Genomic DNA, 17648 nt, shown 5'->3' with positions numbered 1-17648 from the left:
ACAGAGGCAGAGACTGGAGTGATGTGACCCAGAGCATCCAAAACCTGGAAGAGGCAGGAAGGACCCACCCCTGGAGCCCCTGGAGACCGTGACCCTGCCCACCTCGATTTCCAGCTTCTGGAAATTAGTTGCAGGCCTTGCTCCCCTGCCTTGTTAGCTGGGTGACCTGAGCAGGTTGCCTACCTCTCTGTTCCTTAGCTTCCTTGTCTGTAAACTACCCCACAGGCTTCCTTGGGGACTTAGTCAACAAACGTAGTATGCTTAACCCAGGTGTGACACACAAGTAACAACATGACACATTCACAGCACGCAGAATCATTATGTAGTTTACTGACTGCCCTAGAGTTCATGGTATGCTGTTTAAGAAAAAACCGAGTTACTAACCCATGTGTACAGGAATAATTCCACATCTAACTATTCATTTGTGCACGTGTTTGTAGGAAAAACATCCAGGTGGATAAAAAGCACGATATTAACAGTCAGGATAGCAAAACTGCGTGACTTTCTTAGCTGCATTTTTCTGAGTTTTCCGCAATGAACACAACTGATTATCTACCCAAACACAAGAAGGGCGTCCATCCTACTTCTGCATAAAGTCAGGGCTTCCTGTTGGTTTCTTTCATTTTCTTAACTGCAGAGGTTGCTTAGGTGATCAATCATTAAAATAATCTATGCAGGTCATTGATTTAAAGCTCAGGCCCCGGAATCCACATCTTGGTGCCATCACGGTTGAAAACCAGTGGGCTTTCAGGCTGGTTGGTTCGTAGATTAGTGTGAAGGGGAAGTGGGCAGAGGGGAGATTTAAAAATCAAAGGAGGAATTTGCAACTGACTAGGTGTGAAGGAAGAGTACGGGTGACTGGGAGAGAGGCAGCCCATCAGGATGGTTGCCACCAGGATAATGAGTCATCAGTGTTCTAACTTTCTAACTGAAACAAGAGGAGGGGTCCTGGGACCCAGGGTGGGGGGGGGGGGGAGTGGCGGGGAGGGGCTCGAGGTAAGGGTGCACGTCCTGAGTCTGGGATGTCGTCCTGGAGCTTCCAGGGAAATCTAAAGGCCGTGGACAGTTACGCTCCACGCGCCACCTTCACACTGAGTTTGCAGGAAGGCTGCCTGCTGACCCTGGTATCCGTTCCAAGCCTGCATTGCTTGGTCATCCTGAAAAGGACTTCACCTGGTGGGCACATGCAGAGAATGCCAATACCAGGCAGGCATGGTGCAAAATGGAGATAACCCATGAAACATGCTATCAAGTCCCAAGGCTGACCGTGCACCCAAACTTGTACTGAAAAGGAGATAGGAGACCATTCCAGAGGGACACCTGCTACGCGAGCCCTGCCCTGCTGGGCCGGGGTCAACGGACCCCACCCTGGGGCTCTGCATCATCACTGATGGCTCTGAGCATCTCCATTCATCCTCTCAAGGATCCACAGTAAATGGCCGAAGGCTGCCTGATCCTCAGGCCCAGAGCAGGCAAAACAGCCCCCTTTGCCAGCTATGTCCTGCGAGTTCCGGAACCCAGATGGGAATCGAGGATGCCTGTGGACCTGCTGGGCAGCCAAGCAGAGGGGTGCAAACACCCCTTCCAAGGCTGGGGGTTCGGGAAGCCCACATCCAGATCGTGAGATGCTTCCAGAGGACGGGGAGGGTCTGCTGCGGTCAGGTCGCTGTGTCAAGTGCAGAAGTGGAACCGTGTGCACCGGAACCCGCGCTGGACAGGCGGGCTGCACGCCACATGCGCTCTCTACATGCCTGCCGTGAGCCTGGGCTGCAGGGCCGTGCTGCTCCGGGCCGTGATGGGGACCACCTCCTGCAGCTCAAGGACTGTGCTGGGGACCGAGTGGACTCGTGGGAGCTGGGCCTCCCAATGCCCACAGGCGCTGACAGGGCGGCCGGAGGCGGCAGGGCCAGTGCAGGAGGACCCAGGGCCCAGGCCTACCGGACAGGCAGTCTTCATCCGGCAGAAACCAGGTCAGGAGGCGAGGCCTTTCCCGGTGACGTTCAGGAGAGGACGAACCACTGACGAGGAGGTAGCAACTTCCTTAGGGGCCTGGCCCCGACTCCTCGCCAACACAAGACCCCTTGGGGAGCGAGGGCACACAGGAGCCCCCATGCCAGAGGAAGGGGAGGCTGAGAGCCAACAGCTGGACTCACCTGACACTACAGCCCGCACTACGCCCAGACCCCGTGAGACTGAAGGGTCCCAATCCCGGGGGTCCAGAGTCACTGGGGCGGGTGCCCCTGTCCACGCCCAGACCCCGTGTGACTGAAGGGTCCCAATCCCGGGGGTCCGGAGTCACTGGGGCGGGTGCCCCTGTCCACGCCCAGACCCCGTGTGACTGAAGGGTCCCAATCCCGGGGGTCCGGAGTCACTGGGGCGGGTGCCCCTGTCCACGCCCAGACCCCGTGAGACTGAAGGGTCCCAATCCCGGGGGTCCAGAGTCACTGGGGCGGGTCCCCCTGTCCACGCCCAGACCCCGTGTGACTGAAGGGTCCCAATCCCGGGGGTCCGGAGTCACTGGGGCGGGTGCCCCTGTCCACGCCCAGACCCCGTGAGACTGAAGGGTCCCAATCCCGGGGGTCCAGAGTCACTGGGGCAGGTGCCCCTGTCCACGCCCAGACCCCGTGTGACTGAAGGGTCCCAATCCCGGGGGTCCAGAGTCACTGGGGCGGGTGCCCCTGTCCACGCCCAGACCCCGTGAGACTGAAGGGTCCCAATCCCGGGGGTCCGGAGTCACTGGGGCGGGTGCCCCTGTCCACGCCCAGACCCCGTGAGACTGAAGGGTCCCAATCCCGGGGGTCCGGAGTCACTGGGGCGGGTGCCCCTGTCCACGCCCAGACCCCGTGAGACTGAAGGGTCCCAATCCCGGGGGTCCAGAGTCACTGGGGCGGGTGCCCGTCCACACCCACACCCTAGTTCTGGGTCTCGATCCCAGCGGGTCTGGAGTCACTGGGGCGGGTGCCCCTGTCCACGCCCACCTCCCCGTGAGACTGAAGTCCCCAGCATGGGTCTCAATCCTGGGGGGTCCGGAGTCTCTGGGGGCGGGAAACCAGCAAGGCAGTTCTGGGGGCCCAAGCCCAGAGCCCCTGACCCAATAGGTCCACCTTCCCAATAAACGAGTCCAGGACATTCTGGAGCCGGTGGTCTGTGAGACCCTTGAGAACCACTGCCCTGGGTCGGCGGCTCTGAGTCAGCCCACGGATGCAGCAACAGCATTGCCCAAGTTCAGCAGCCACACTGCCTCCCGCTGCCCGCCCCGCCCTGCAGGTCAGAGGGCACAGTAACCCCATGCAGCCCCGCAGGCTGACCCACGGGGCCCCGCGGCGGCGGGGGAGGAACGCTCCTGAACTGTGGTCACTACAGCCGCGAGGGCCCCTGTGAGACAGGCTTCGGGGCATCAAGTTCTGCCTTCTGCTTTTGCTTCTCCTGTTCCAATGCCCACAGGACACATTTTACCAATATTCCTCACACTTGAGCGAAGTGATCATGGTTTATAAGACACACAGTACTAAATTATAAAAATGTTATAAACACAATTCCACGGAGCAAGTAAGTATTTAAAGACTTTATTACGTTAGACAAACTGAAGTCCTTGGAAACACAGTTCCACTGAACGCATTCTTTATGCAACCACACTCAAAAATATACAATTTAAAGTACTTCAAACCAACTTAAAGTACTTCTCATATTAAACCAATTTTTCCCATTTTTTTTTTCAGTTTTGACATTAAAAAAAAAAAAAGGAACAAAGAGTACATTAAAAGAAAACTGCCAGCGCGGGTTTTTAAAAACGTTTGGTTTACCTGTCACATTATTTCCAAGGCTGCTTGGCCGTGGAGACGCAGATGCCTCGCGCTCAAAGCTGTGCGATCACCAGCTGTCTGAGGGGTGAGGACCACACGGGGCACCAGGGAGGGCAGGCTGGGGGCACTGCCTGCACGACCGCAGGCCCCATCCCCAGAGGCCCGCAGCGGGGACGAGGGGACGGGCGATGCGCTCAGTCACAGCGGCCTGAGGGCCACGACCAACTCTGCAGGACGAGGAGGGTCTTCAGACAGAGGGCGGGTGCAGTTAGGAGGGAGGGTGGTCCTCCCCTCGGATGCTTCGGTACTTAGCCATGTCTTCTGGAAATACTTTAGAAAGTTCTTGAATCAACAGGCTTTTAAATTTCTAAAGAGGAAAAACACACACGGTCAGCATGCTTTTGCTGGGGACCCGCCACCCGAGTTAAAGCAGAAGCCCGCCGAGCCTCAAGCTCAGGAGACACCGTGCCCTCGTGGGGCTGTGTGCTCGGCCCCGGAGGCGACCCCGGGCCCACGGCAGCGGGTAACTGCCCGAGACCGCGGCGGGTACGGCAGCTGCCTGGAAAATAAGCTTCACTCAAACGCCATTTCTTTGCTCCTGCCTCTGACGACAAAGAGCCAGCTGCACGGGCAGAGAGGGTTTCTGCACATGACACACAGCACAGGAATCGTCATGGAATATTTAACTGAGCAATTATTAACTCAAACCGCATCCAGGCCACTGTGTGCACACAGCCTGAGCGAGGCTTTCGGAGAACCCGGAAACCAGTCTTCCCCAAATGCTGGGGCTCCTTGAGCCTTGCTATTAGCGTATTTGTTTTAATCCGACCTCAGATGCAGCTAATACCGGCCAGCATCTCAAAGCCTTTTCTAACGAGCTGTACAGTAAAGCTGTACCGCAGGGAAAAACAGAGACCGCCCTTAGGTGAAGACAGGAAGACATCCTCAAAGGAGGCTGCACACCAACGCTCCAGGAAGACAGAGCTCGAGCAGGCTTCAGCACACGGCCCACCAGGCACACGAGCTGTCCCGTGAGGCGTTCACGGTGACAGGAAATGACACCAAGAGGCAGAGAAAGGAACGCAAACCGCACGGACAGCGCTAGCGTCACTGCCGGCGGGCGGGTGGGCGACCTTCCCGACGGCGGAGAGGACGGGAGCGCAGGGACCCGGGAGCACACCCCCAGGGGCCGCGACCCTGCTCCTGAGTGGTGGCCCCTGCTGGACGACACAGCTCAGCCACACGGCGGTCGAAACCACCCCAGCTCACGGGGATGATGCCCAGTTCAAGAGCAGCTGGGGCTCCAGCTGACAAAGCAGAAGGGGGGCCGTGGGCGCCACACGAGCCAACACGACACAGCCACGCCTGGGGCAGGGCCCCTGCCCTGAGCACAGGATGGCCGTCACTGCGGTCCCCACGCAGCCATCCCGTAGCACGCCAGACACCATGCGGCACGCTGCACCCGGGGGCAGTGGCAACACATGCCTCGTGCTCTTGGTCTCCTGGGGCTCGGGCCGCGGGGAACACAGGGCAGGGATGGAGAGAAAGCTGGCCCGCAAGGCCTCTCAAAGGGGCAGAGATGCTGACCCTGGAGGGTGGGCAGGGCATAGAGGACGTGCGGGGGTCCCAGCAGAGGAGACGGCAGGGGAGTGGCCACGGAGGAGGGGCTCGAGGTCAGCCAGGCCGGCCGGAATGAAGACCCGGGTGGAGGGTTCCTTGTCGGAGGCCAACGGGAAGGGGTGGCAACACCCACCCCACAATCTGAATCATGGGCAACTCAGTTTAAGGAAACAATTCCAGGCATCATGCTCAAGATGCCAAGCTTTCTGGACTTCATCAACACCAAGAGTCGTGGAAAGAGCAGGGCCTCCGTGGAAAACAGGGAATCGGGTACAGGGGACGTGAACTGGCTGCTGGCAAGGATCCCCGAGGAGGAGAGGAGGAAGGTACAGAAGCCTCCAGGCCCATGACCTGCAGTGGCAGGGACGGGACTGACCAAGGGACGCAGAGAGCACCCCGTGCAAGCTGCGGACACTAAAACCTTACAAATGAAAACAGCACAGTGAAGTCAGCGACAGCTAACACTACAAAAATTACCTGGGACTTTCCTGAAAGACTGCCACATCGTTTCATTTTTTTATGCTATGACACGTCTCCAAGGTATTTAATTTTATTACCTATTTCCTTGGAAGGAAGGCTCTGACAAACCTAGACAGCAAATCAAAAAGCAGAGACATCACTTTGCCTACAAAGGTCCATATACAGTCAAAGCTATGGTTTTTCCAGTAGTCATGTACAAATGTGAAAGTTGGACCATAAAGAAAGCTGAGTGCTGGAGAACTGAAGCTTTTGAACTGTGGTTGTTGGAGAAGACTCTCGAGAGTCCCTTGGACTGCAAGGAGATCCAACCAGTCAGTCCTAAAGGAAATCAGCCCTGAATATCCATTGGAAGGACTGATGCTGAAGCTGAAACTCCAATCCTTTGGCCACCTGAGGTGAAGAGCCAACTCACTGGAAAAGACCCTGATGCTGGGAAAGATGAAGGGCAAAAGGAGAAGAAAGCAGCAGAGCCAACTCAATGGACAAGGAGCCTGAGCAAACTGAGGGAGAGAGTGGAGGACAGGGAAGCCTTGCGTGCTGCAGTCCACGGGGTCGCAAAGAGTCAGACCTCACTTAGTGACTAAACAACGACTGAGCAACAACCTGCTACACAATTCAGAAGTCTCCAACCGTGTAATGCGGTCAAACAGCTGACACCTCACAGGGTCTATCAGCCTAACTGGCTTTGTGAGCACTTCTTGCTGCTCTGACATCACTTTCCATTTATAAGAACCTTACCTTCATTGTGTCAATCTTGCCTTTAACTTGCTCATTCTTCGCCAGAGCCCTCTCCAGGCACTCTTTGGTGTAGAGCTGGGGGTTTCGCCCTTGATCTATGTACCTGGAAACAGGAAACATCGCCGTTAACATCCTCACGGCTGACACCTTCTCTCACAGTTTCCTTACGGGGGAAAAGACAACGGCAGAGCTTGTAAGCTCACACGGCCCTGTTTAGAGGGAACTGTGTCCAGGAACCGGCTGAGTCAGGGTTCCTTCACTACACACGTAGGGATCACTTGCGCTCATGTTACTTCTAATCATATGAATAACTCATGAAGTCAAGTGATGATCACTTATAACCCAAGCAAGCTCCATGGCCACACCAGTTCACACATTTCTCAGCATTCGTGTTTTGCAAAAGGTTTCACCACCTCTCCATCCTCATGACAGCCTGTAAGGTCAGGCAGCTCTTCACAAGAGAGAACCAAGTGTGAGCCGGAGCCTCGGGCCTGGGCAACACAGGGAGCCTGCCGAGAAGCAGCCGTGTTCTGCGTGCACCCAGTCCTGGAGGGGACGCGAGAGAGGAGAGCCCCGTGCAGGAGAGCAGGCCCTGCCCATCCTGAGATCAGTTCACAGACTGGGGAGAGACGGGGCTGATATACTACTTTCTTTTTTAACTTTTTATTTTGTACTGGGGTATAGCCGGTGGGGTATGAGCTTCCCTGGTGGCTCAGATGGTAAAGAATTTGCCTGCAATGCAGGAGACCTGGGTTTGATCCCTGGAATGGGAAGATCCCCTGGAGAAGGGAATGCCAACCCACTCCAGTATTCTTGCCTGGAGAATCTCCAGGCACAGAGGAGCCTGGCGGGCTACAGTCTACGGGGTCGCAAGAGTTGGACCCGACTTAGTGAATAAATCACCACCACGTAGCCAATTAACAACGTTGGTAGTTTCCAGACAGACAGCAAAGGCACTCAGCCATACATATATGTGTATCCATTCTCCCCAAACTCCCCTCCCAGACAGGCTGCCACATAACACTGTCAGAGCTTCTGTGCTGTACAGTAGATCCCTGCTGGTTTTCCATTTTAAATGCAGCAGTATATACACGTCTACTGATCCTTTCCTAAGTACCTGGATTTGGACTAAGACAGATTCTCTCCAATTATTTCTTAACAATATAAAATGATTTCTTGAAATTTCACCTTGTCGCCAATCAACCAAAGACTTCACTGAGCACACGCCTAGATGAACATCCACATTTTACCCGGGTCAGGCCACATGTCTGCCTGAAGACCTGCACGTCACTCGGCCAAACAGAATTATTAACAAAGAAAAAAAACCACGACAACCAAGTCCCATTTTTATGCTCCAGTTAAAAAAAAAAATTATCATTTCAGATTAAAGACATTAAGTTACTATTGATGGCATAAAAATTGACCTTTAATTACGACATAGCAAAATATTAATAAATCAAAAGTTCTAGAAATCCCATGTTACTGGGATGTATTTGAAATGATGGAATGAAAAAAGCCAAAATTATGATTAATTCTAAGCAAAATCCATCCATTTCTGGGGGGAGAAACCTGACTGGCCCAAGTGTCCAAAATAAACCACCCTTTCGACAGTGACGTCACCTAGATTAGATGCTTCTTTGGAGACCAAGGGTTGAATCCCACGTCTGCCAACTCCCCGACCCCGAGTTCCCGCCAGGAGGGCCGAGCTTCACGCTGTCAGCTCTGGCGCAGTCCCTGCGGACACCCTCCTCCACCGGCACAGAGCGACCGCAAGTGCGCACTGCTGCCCACTGGGCGTCCAGAGGCCACCTCATCTCAGCCCACGGGGGTCCCAGCTGGCCCTGCGGCCAGCTGTGGCTGCAGCTGCAATGGCAGAGCCTCGCCATCGCCACCCCTTCAGGGGTTTCGCCCTCCTCTGCTCCACTTCGGAAGCCGGGAGTGGTCCTCGGCGTCCGTCAATCTATTCATCCCACACACTGAGGGCCAGGACGGCTCTGATGAGGACTCTTCCGGAAAGGGGAATCGGGCTCCACTTCCCGCGCCTCGCCCGCAGGAGTCTAGAGCTGTAACGCCCGCCCCTGGGCACCACGCCCGCCCCTGGGCACCATGCCCGCCGGCCCGCAGGACGGGACAGAGCTGAGACCCTGAAAAGTGCAGCCTGTGCGTGCTGACTGGTGCACAGCTGCTGAGCTGTGCTGTGACTAGGACTTCTATCTCTGACACTTGGGGACGTATAATGAGAACTTTTCCCTCTACTGTGCAAGGAACTCCAGTGATTCACATCTTCAGTTTTACTGGAGAAAGCCCCAGAATTCTCTTGCTGTTCCAAGCCAGCTCTGGGAGGAAGGCTGCTTAGCCCAGAGAATTGGCCCTGGTCAAGGACAACACAAGTCCAGGATTTTTAAACTAAAAACAGAGTTGCCACATAATCCAGGAATCCCACTCCTGGGCATATATCCAGACAAAACTAAAATTCACCAAGATACGTGCGGCCCTGTGTTCACAGCAGCACTGTCTACAACAGCCCAGACGTGGAGACAACACAAGCGCCACCAGAGATCAACGGGTAAAGATGATGTGGTGTATAGTTCAATACTCCTCTGCCTTTAAAAAAGAAAGGAAATAATGCCATCTGCAGCAACATGGATGGACCTAGAGATCATCACACCAAGTGAAGTCAGAAAGACAGAGACAGATATAATATCTGTCACCTACATGTGGAATCCAAAATACGGCACAAACGAACTATCTCTGAATCAGAGACAGACTCACGACGTAGAAAACAGCCTTGTGGTTGCCAAGGGGGAAGAGGATGGGCAAAGGAGGGATGGGAGCTTGGCATCAGCAGAGGCAAACCATATCGGATCCAACCCGCACAGCAAGATCCTACTGTACAGCACAGGGAACCACAGGCAGCACCCATGAGAAATCATAATGGAAAAGAACACGAGAAAAATACATATGTAACTAAATCATTTTGCTACAGAGCAGAAATTAAAACATTGTATATCAACTATACTTCAATATTCAATAGAGTAAAATTTTAACAAGCCCAGAAGTTTAGCCTCCACTCCGACACTGACTAGCCAGCAAGACAGTGCAGTTACCTAACAGTTCTTTCACCTGCAGAATCAGGGCACTAAAACCTGGATTAATAAAACCTAAAAGAGTTCATTTCCCAGAGGCACTCTCCAGGCCATGACTATACCCGGGTGCAGCTGACTCTCTCGCAGCAAACAGTAAACATCCTTCCCAAACATCACTCTTGGAAGAACTTTTTTTTTTCCCCCAATGAAGCACATATTATCATCTCCTAGAACTATTACTGCCAGGGCAGTCTGGGAGACACCAAATTCATACTTCTCGGGTTGTTTCTGCCTTTAATTTTTATTTTTTTATAATATAGCCACATGAGACTTTCTCATTCTCAAGAAAAAAAACAGAGGTCAGGAAGTCATGGGGCTGACCTTTCAGCTAAGTAGGATCTTGAAAGTCTATGATGTCTTTCAAATATTTCAAGAGCCATTATTCACCTGTAACTCTTTTCCAACAATACTATACTGAGATCTTTTTTTTTTAATTGTTTAGTTCTATTAGAATATAAGCTCCATGAAAGTGAAAGTGAAGTCGCTCAGTCGTGTCCAACTCTGCGACCCATGGACTGTAGTTGGCCAGGCTCCTCCGTCCATGGGATTTTCCAGGCAAGAATACTGGACTGGGTTGCCATTTCCTTCTCCTGGGGATCTTCCTGACTCAGGGATCAAACCCAGGTCTCCTGCATTACAGACAGACTCTTTACCATCTGAGCCACCAGTGAATCCCTGAAGCTCCATGAAGGCAGGTATTTTTCTCTGCTTCCTTCCCTGGCATATGCCCAGCACCCAGACCGTCCCTGCCACAGAGCAGACACTTAAACACTGGTGGTCAAGGAAAAGTGTTAGTTGCTCAGTTGTGTCTGACTCTTTGTGACCACATGGACTGTAGCCCACCAGGCTCCTCTGTCCGTGGAATTCTCCAGGCAAGAATACTGGAGTGGGTTGCCATTCCCTTCTCCAGGGGATCTTCCCATCCCAGGGATCAAACCCAGGTCTCCTGCATTGCAGGCAAATTCCTTACCATCTGAGCCACCAGAAAAGCCCTATGATAAGGAAATCATTACAGGAAAACCAAACAAGAACCAGAATATCAAGTACGGTACTTACTCAAATACTTCTAAAGGGACCGTGATATCATGAAGCTGCTGTCTGCATTTATCAATATCCTGTAAGCCAGTAACAATAAAATTCCTGGGGGAAAAGCAATAAAAGAGAACATTAGGTTAGTTTTGGAGAAGGCAATGGCACCCCACTCCAGTACTCTTGCCTGGAGAATCCCAGGGATGGGGGAGCCTGGTGGGCTTGCGTCTATGGGGTCGCACAGAGTCGGACATGCCTGAAGCGACTTAGCAGCAGCAGCAGCAGGTTAGCTTAGATGACCACACTGGGCAGCACCCACACCGAGCCGAGGAGGGCTCTAGAGGCCTGTTCCTTACCCAGGAACAGGTGACACGCAGCTCTCGGCTCTTTGGTTAGCTCAGGATTCCCCGGAAAGCTCTGGAATTATACAATATGCTCACATATCCCTCGATTTTCTTTTTGAACAAGGAATTACCAATACTGAAGGGTCAGAAACCAACAGGAATAAGGGCGGGAGCCTCTGAGATTTTGTGTACCCTTTGAGACAACAAGGGAGGTGGTGGGGGGACTGGAGGCGCAGTGGACTGGCCTTCAAGAGTCCATCCTCCGAGTCTGAGGGAAGAAAGCCACCAGGCCTAGTTTAATTTCAGTTCGGCTCGGGAGTCCTCCTAGAACACCGGGCTGGTCCCACAGCACTGCGTACGAAGGTGGGGTTGCAAACACGGCTGTTATGTTTGAACCTCCATAAAGCTGCGAGCCCTTATCCACAGCATTTGACTCCGCCTTTGGTCCACCCCAGGGGCCTAGCACCAGGGCCTGCACAAGGCTGTTGCCAGAAAAACTATTTCATAAGCGTTCCGTGGCCCCTCTCAGCCCCCCAGCAACCACCGTCATGCGATTCCTCCAGAAACGGTAAACTGTTATCTGGCCCTGATGACTTCTCCAAATGGGGCCTGAAGGGAAGGTCCCAGCCAGGGCAAGGCGGGAAGAAGGCAGCGGCGAGCGCCCCTGCGCACAGCCCGGACTAGGAGGGACAGGCCCCCGAGCAAGAGTTGGGGATAGGCAGAGGCTCGCGGCCGGACCCGGCTTCCCACTCCGGCCCAGGCAGACACCGCCCCGCCTGCCACTCACAGCTTCTGGTTGAGCCCGGCCTGGCTGCTGGGCTGGAAGTCGCTGACGATAATGCCAAGCTGCCGGATGTTCTCCACGAACTTCTCCAGGTGCTCCTCCAGGTGGTCGAACTTCTCCGCCATCGCCGCGCAGCCCGCACACCGCCGCGGGCGTGGTCCTGCCCCACCGCTTCCTGCTTCCGTCCGGGCCCGCCACCATTTCCGCTTCCTCTGGGGGCCGGATGGGGCGGGGCCTGGGTAGTGGGGCGGGGCGGCCGGGGTGGGTCATGGGGCGTGGTTTGGTTGCGGGGCGGGGCGTTAGGCGGGGCCGCCGGGGCGGGGCTTGACCGTGGGGCGGGGCGGAGTCAGCTTGGTCCCGCCCCAGCATCCCTAGGCCCGCCAGGTGTTGGTCCTCAGGACCTGCAGGCGTGGCTGAGGGACACACAGAGCCAGCGGTGGGGAACTCTGGGTTCCCGCTCTGTCTCCCCTGGCCCTGAGCAAGTTCGCTAGCCTCTGAGCCTCTTGTTCTCATCCGTAAAATCGGGATAAACGAGACCTGACCGTTACCTGAAGTTTGTTAGAAGAGAAAATGCCGAGAAGGCTGAAGCCCAGCGGGCCGTACTTGGAAAGAGTAGCTTTACTCCACGATGAAAAGACTTTTTTTTTTTTTTTTTTTTTTTTTTTTGCCTGAGTATGCGAATTACAGGTGGTGGTGGTTTAGTCGCTAAGTCGTGTCCGACTCTTGTGACCCGTGGGGCTGTAGCGCGCCAGGCTCCTCTGTCCATGGGATTTTCCAGGCAAGAATACTAGAGTGGGTTGCCATGTCCTTCTCCAGGGGATCTTTCCAACCCAGGGATCGAACCCAGGCCTCCTTCATTGCAGGCAGATTCTTTACCGACTATAATACAAATTACAGGTTAATTACTGTTTGTAAATAATTGAAAATTTCATTAGTTTTCTCTCTGCTTTCATGAGAAACTAGATGATGAACAGTAAAGAAAAGCAGATTGTTGAAAAGATGAGTCAATTCAGCAAGTCCATCAGGAAAACAGAGAGAAAATAAACGATATTATAGATGAATGAGGGAACATAAATCAGTAACAGTGAAACCTGTATTCATATTTTGAAAACTTGAAGAATGTGGACAATCTTCTAGGAAACTCCCAAAAGTTAACCTAAAAATAAAAACCCAAAATCAATAGATCCTAACCTTCCAAAAAACTGGCCCAGGAGACAAAAATCTCAAAGAAACCAAAGACATCAAGCTCTGACTGTTTTTAACACTAGTTTGTTCTTTTTTTTTTTTTTTTAACATGTATCATGTTCCTGTTCAGCCAGGTTGGACTCTTTGCAACCCCCTGGACTGTAGCCCACCAGGCTCCTCTGTCCATGAGACTCTCCAGGCAAGAATAATGGAGTGGGTTGCCATTTCCTCCTCTGGCGGATTTTCCTGACCCCAGGATTGAATCTATGTCTCCTGTGTCTCCTGCATTGCAGGCAGATTCTTTACCCACTGAACCATCAGGAAAAGAATTTCAATCTTAGATGTTTTCAGAGACTAGAAAAAGAAGAAATACATTCCAGCTCAGTTTTAAAGAGTTATGTAACTTTGATAGGAAATGCAGACAAGGACAGTCCAAAAAAAGGAAGAAAATATGGGCCAATCTTCCTTCTGGAAGCAGATGTAAAAGTCACAAAATATTAGCAAATTGAATCAATTATCCTGTATGAACTATTAACTGCTACATAAACAAGCCTCCTCAAAATTTAGTGACTTGAAACAACTATCTGCCTCTATTTTGCTCACAAATTTGAAACGTGGACTGTGTATGACATTCATAACTTGCCCCCTGCTCCGTGTCACACTGGCTGGATGGCTTGGCTGGGTCTGGTGGATCTGCTTTCAAGATGGCTCACTCCCATAGCCATCACATTGATAATGGATGTTAGCTGGGAGCCCAGCTAGACCGTAGGCTAGAAACCACAGACCTTCACATAAGTCTCTGAAGAGGGGCATCATTGCTTCATGGTGGCTGGGTTCCAGGAGCACATAGCTCAAGAGAAGTAGGTAGAAGCTGCACTGCCTTTTATGGCCTTGCCTCCAGAGTCCACGAGCATCTCTCCCACCATCGCTGTCACACAGATGGCTTCCCAGGGAGGAACAAAACCCCGGTCTCTCAACGGAAGAAATGAGAAGCCGGTTGTTGGAAGAACAAGTGAAATCGAGATCTTTCTAAGACATTTTTGGAAAATTCAGTCTGTCACACGTCACATTGGGGAAAAAAATTATCTGTTGGGCTCTTCCTAGGACTTCAAGAATAGTGAATATTATGAAATCTTTTATGTATTTAAGTCCATTGAGGATTAAAGCAGAGAAACCTCTCAGATAGATTCTTTAAATAGACACGATAAAATTCAACTTGATTTGTTGCTGTTGTTCAGTTGCTCAGTTGTGTCCGGTTTTTTGTGAACCCATGCACTGCAGCACACCAGGCTTCCCTGTCCTTCACCATCTCCCGGAGTTTGCTCAAACTCATATCTGTTGAATCGGTGATACCATCCAACCATCTCATCCTCTGTCGTCTCCTCCCCCTGCCTTCAGTCTTTTCCAGCATCAGGGTCTTGATTGATGGGTTAGTTTTTTTTTTTTTTTTTAACAAAGAAACCTCTGAGAAAACTAATAGAGACTTCCTGGTCCTAATAGCGGGTAGATACTATAACCTTAGAGAGGGCATTTGACTTAATGATAGAACTTTGGGAATACTCAACAGCCACGGGAGCAGCACTGGGCTGTCACTCCTGTCCTCCCTGTGGTCTGCCTCTTTTGACCCTGAACCTCTGCGTACTTCCCATATCTTATACCTTAGCTTCCCAGCTGTGTTTTAGGAATTCTGAGGACAGGAAGCCAAACTTAGACATCCTCCAGAGTCCCAGATGTATGCAAACTAGCTCACTAAACAGTTTTTGATTATGTGAAGGCCACCGGGGAAAAAACAAAGGAAGCAACAGACAGAACCCAAATGCCTGCTTTTTCACCATGGGTGTAACTCCCCGGGAAGCCATCCTTTTCTGTCAAGTAGACCCTGGGGGCAATTTGCTCTCCATATAATTAAGAGAAATGGGTACTTCTGAGGTTTAGACTTACAGCCCCATCTGTGCTCCCCCTCCCTCTGTCTTTTTCAGCACTTAGCAAGTTGTTTGGCCACCTGATGCAAAGAGCTGACTCACTGGAAAAGACCCTGATGCTGGGAAAGATTGAAGGTGGGAGGAGAAGGGGACGACAGAGGATGAGATGGTTGGATGGCATCACTGACTCAATGGACATGAGTTTGAGTAATCTCCTGGAGTTGGTGATGGACAGGGAGGCCTGGCGTGCTGCAGCCCATGGGGTCGCAAAGAGTCAGACAAAACTGAGCAACTGAACTGAGCAAGTTGTTGCTGCTGCCTCCTATACTTGCATCCCTAGCTCATCATGGACCAGTCTCTAAGAGCAGCCGTGGCCGTGGACAAGGTTGCATGGAGATGCTCTGCGCTGCTGCTTCTGCCCATAGTCAGCTGGTCTGGGATCCTGTTGCCCATTGTATCAGTTCCCTAGGGTTGCTGCAACAAAATACCACAGACAGAGGGACTTACAGGATAGAAATGTGTGGTCTCACAGGCCTGGAGCCCCAAAGTCTGAGACCCAGGTGTCCGCTGGGCCGATTCCTTCTGAGACAATCTGCTCCAGCCTCTCTCCTAGCTTCCAGGGGTTTGCTGGCAGTCCTTCCTGCGCCTTAGCTTGTAAATGCATCAACCTGCTCTCTGCCTTCACGTTGACAGCGTTCTCCCTGTGTGCGTGTCTCTGTCCAAATTTCCCCTTTTTTATAAGGACATCAGCTGTATGGGATTATCGCCCACCTTAGTGACTTCATTTTAACTCAGTTACATCTGCAAAGACTCTGTTTCCAAGTACAGTTACATTCTTAGGGACAGGGAGTTAGAATTCCAATGTGTGTTTTTGGAGGGGATACAGCTGAACCTGTAACACCCACCTCTTCTCTTCGGGAATGTATCCCTCATTCTGTGTATTGTGACCGCTGCTGCTGCTGCTGCTAAGTCACTTCAGTCATGTCCGACTCTGTGAGACCCCATAGACGGGCAGCCCACCAGGTTCCCCCATCCCTGGGATTCTCCAGGCAAGAACACTGGAGTGGGTTGCCATTTCCTTCTTCAATCCATGAAACTGAAAAGTGAAAGGGAAGTCACTCAGTTGTGTCCGACTCTTCTCGACCCCATGGACTGCAGCCCACCAGGCTCCTCTGTCCGTGGGACTTTCCAGGCGAGAGCACTGGAGTGGGGCGCCATCGCCTTCGTGGGACATTTAATTCAGGCCAGGTCACAATGAGTACAATCATGGTCTCATTTTTTACATTCTTGTGATCTGTGATTAGCCATCAGCTCCCGTTTTCGTTCACATAAGTGTTCTCTTTCCTCTCTTCTCCCATTTCCATTGGTGAGCGTGAGAATAAGAATGGGAGGTTTTCAAGTCTGACTTTTGAAACCATCCCAAGGAGAGCCATTGAGATCCACTGAGACGCCTGGAGTTTGCAAGAATCTCGAAATCACTTGTCTCCTCATTGTCCTAACTCACTGTTCCATTGACTATTGTTCTCTGATGAAACCAAAAGCCGTTCAAGTCCACTGAGACTAACAGGAAAATTCTTGCTTTTCCTCTCTAAGCAGCTAAGCTGTGGCTGCTTTCCTTTTACTGAGCATGGTAAATATTGTTGATTTGTTTGTAAGGAATGGTTTAAGATGTAAACACCCCAGGCTCCAAGAGCAAATAGAATTAGGCTGGGAAATCCCAGAGATTTGGAGGCGCACTGGGTGGGGCTCTGCACGCAGAAACCCGCAGGGCTCTGCTGACCTGAGGGTGTTGCTTCCGTTCCCCTCTGAGGTCAGCATGGTCTGCCCCGCAGAAATTTCCAGGGTTCTAATACTTTGTGACCTTGGAATCTGGAGGCACTTTCTTTCTTTCTTTCTTTTCCATTTGCATTCTTCTTGCTCGATCAGTGCTCGTGGCCTTTAGGGATGCCATTTGGAACATTTTTGCCATACATTCTCATTTATACTGAGAACCAGATTCAGCTTAAGTTAAAAAAAAAAACTGCAGCTATTCTACCAAGAGGGCAAAACAGCTGGTTTCTGCCTTCCTCTTTGTGACTTTTCCCCACATTAGCAGTTCTAGCAGGAGGGAATATTTGCAGCTCTGTTGCTTTGATGACGATCATGGTGATGGTGATGATGATGACGATCATGATCACACTGAGGCCAGTATCTAGCATTTTGCTGAGCCCTTTATATGGATTATCTCATTTATTCTTCGTAACCCTAAGAGGAAGCTTCTATAATGTGCACCATAGATGGTCAAATGGAAGCCAGAAAAGCTTCCCTAAATACAGAATTGAGAGGCAGAATAATTCCAACTGTTGAAGGATGCTGAAAGCATTTTTCCATAAGTAGCTCATTGACACATGAGTGTTCAAGTAAATCAGATTTACCACTTATTCTATTAGGGTCACATGCCAGTGAAAGTGCGAGATTTGTGCCATAAAAATAATAAATTGTGTCTTGGTTTCACACTAGTAATTATTGAGAGGCAGTAAGATTTCTCTTCCACTTCCTTTGACATGAAACATCTGTTGTTCCACCTGAAATTCTTTGTGATGAACCTGTGACGAGAC

The 17648-nt window shown here is 51.6% G+C and overlaps 1 protein-coding gene across 1 annotated transcript; it reads right to left on the bottom strand.

Annotated features, from left to right (window-relative positions):
• Positions 1–3550: 3550 nt before the first annotated feature.
• Positions 3551–12152, bottom strand: MED10 (mediator complex subunit 10). Its single transcript, XM_006047710.4, has 4 exons — positions 11948–12152; positions 10844–10927; positions 6642–6744; positions 3551–4170 (listed from the first exon to the last, which is right to left on the bottom strand). Exons 1-4 carry the CDS (start codon positions 12067–12069, stop codon positions 4072–4074), a joined length of 408 nt encoding a protein of 135 aa, XP_006047772.1. The 5' UTR covers positions 12070–12152; the 3' UTR covers positions 3551–4071.
• Positions 12153–17648: the final 5496 nt, after the last annotated feature.

This window comes from Bubalus bubalis, chromosome 19, assembly GCF_019923935.1.
Source record: "Bubalus bubalis isolate 160015118507 breed Murrah chromosome 19, NDDB_SH_1, whole genome shotgun sequence".
NCBI classification, from domain to species: Eukaryota; Metazoa; Chordata; class Mammalia; order Artiodactyla; family Bovidae; genus Bubalus; species Bubalus bubalis.
The sequence above is the reverse complement of the archived record's forward strand: the minus strand, read 5'-3'. Positions and strand labels throughout refer to the sequence as shown.

Bases quoted from the DNA above. Each gene is read 5' to 3' on its own strand.
- MED10 (XM_006047710.4), bottom strand. From the start codon at position 12,069: ATGGCGGAGAAGTTCGACCACCTGGAGGAGCACCTGGAGAAGTTCGTG. The intron at 10,928-11,947 runs GTGAGTGGCAGG...CTTTTCCCCCAG, and splicing joins GCCGGGCTCAACCAGAAGCT to GAATTTTATTGTTACTGGCT. The intron at 4,171-6,641 runs GTAAGGTTCTTA...TTTCCTCTTTAG, and splicing joins GCAAGATTGACACAATGAAG to AAATTTAAAAGCCTGTTGAT.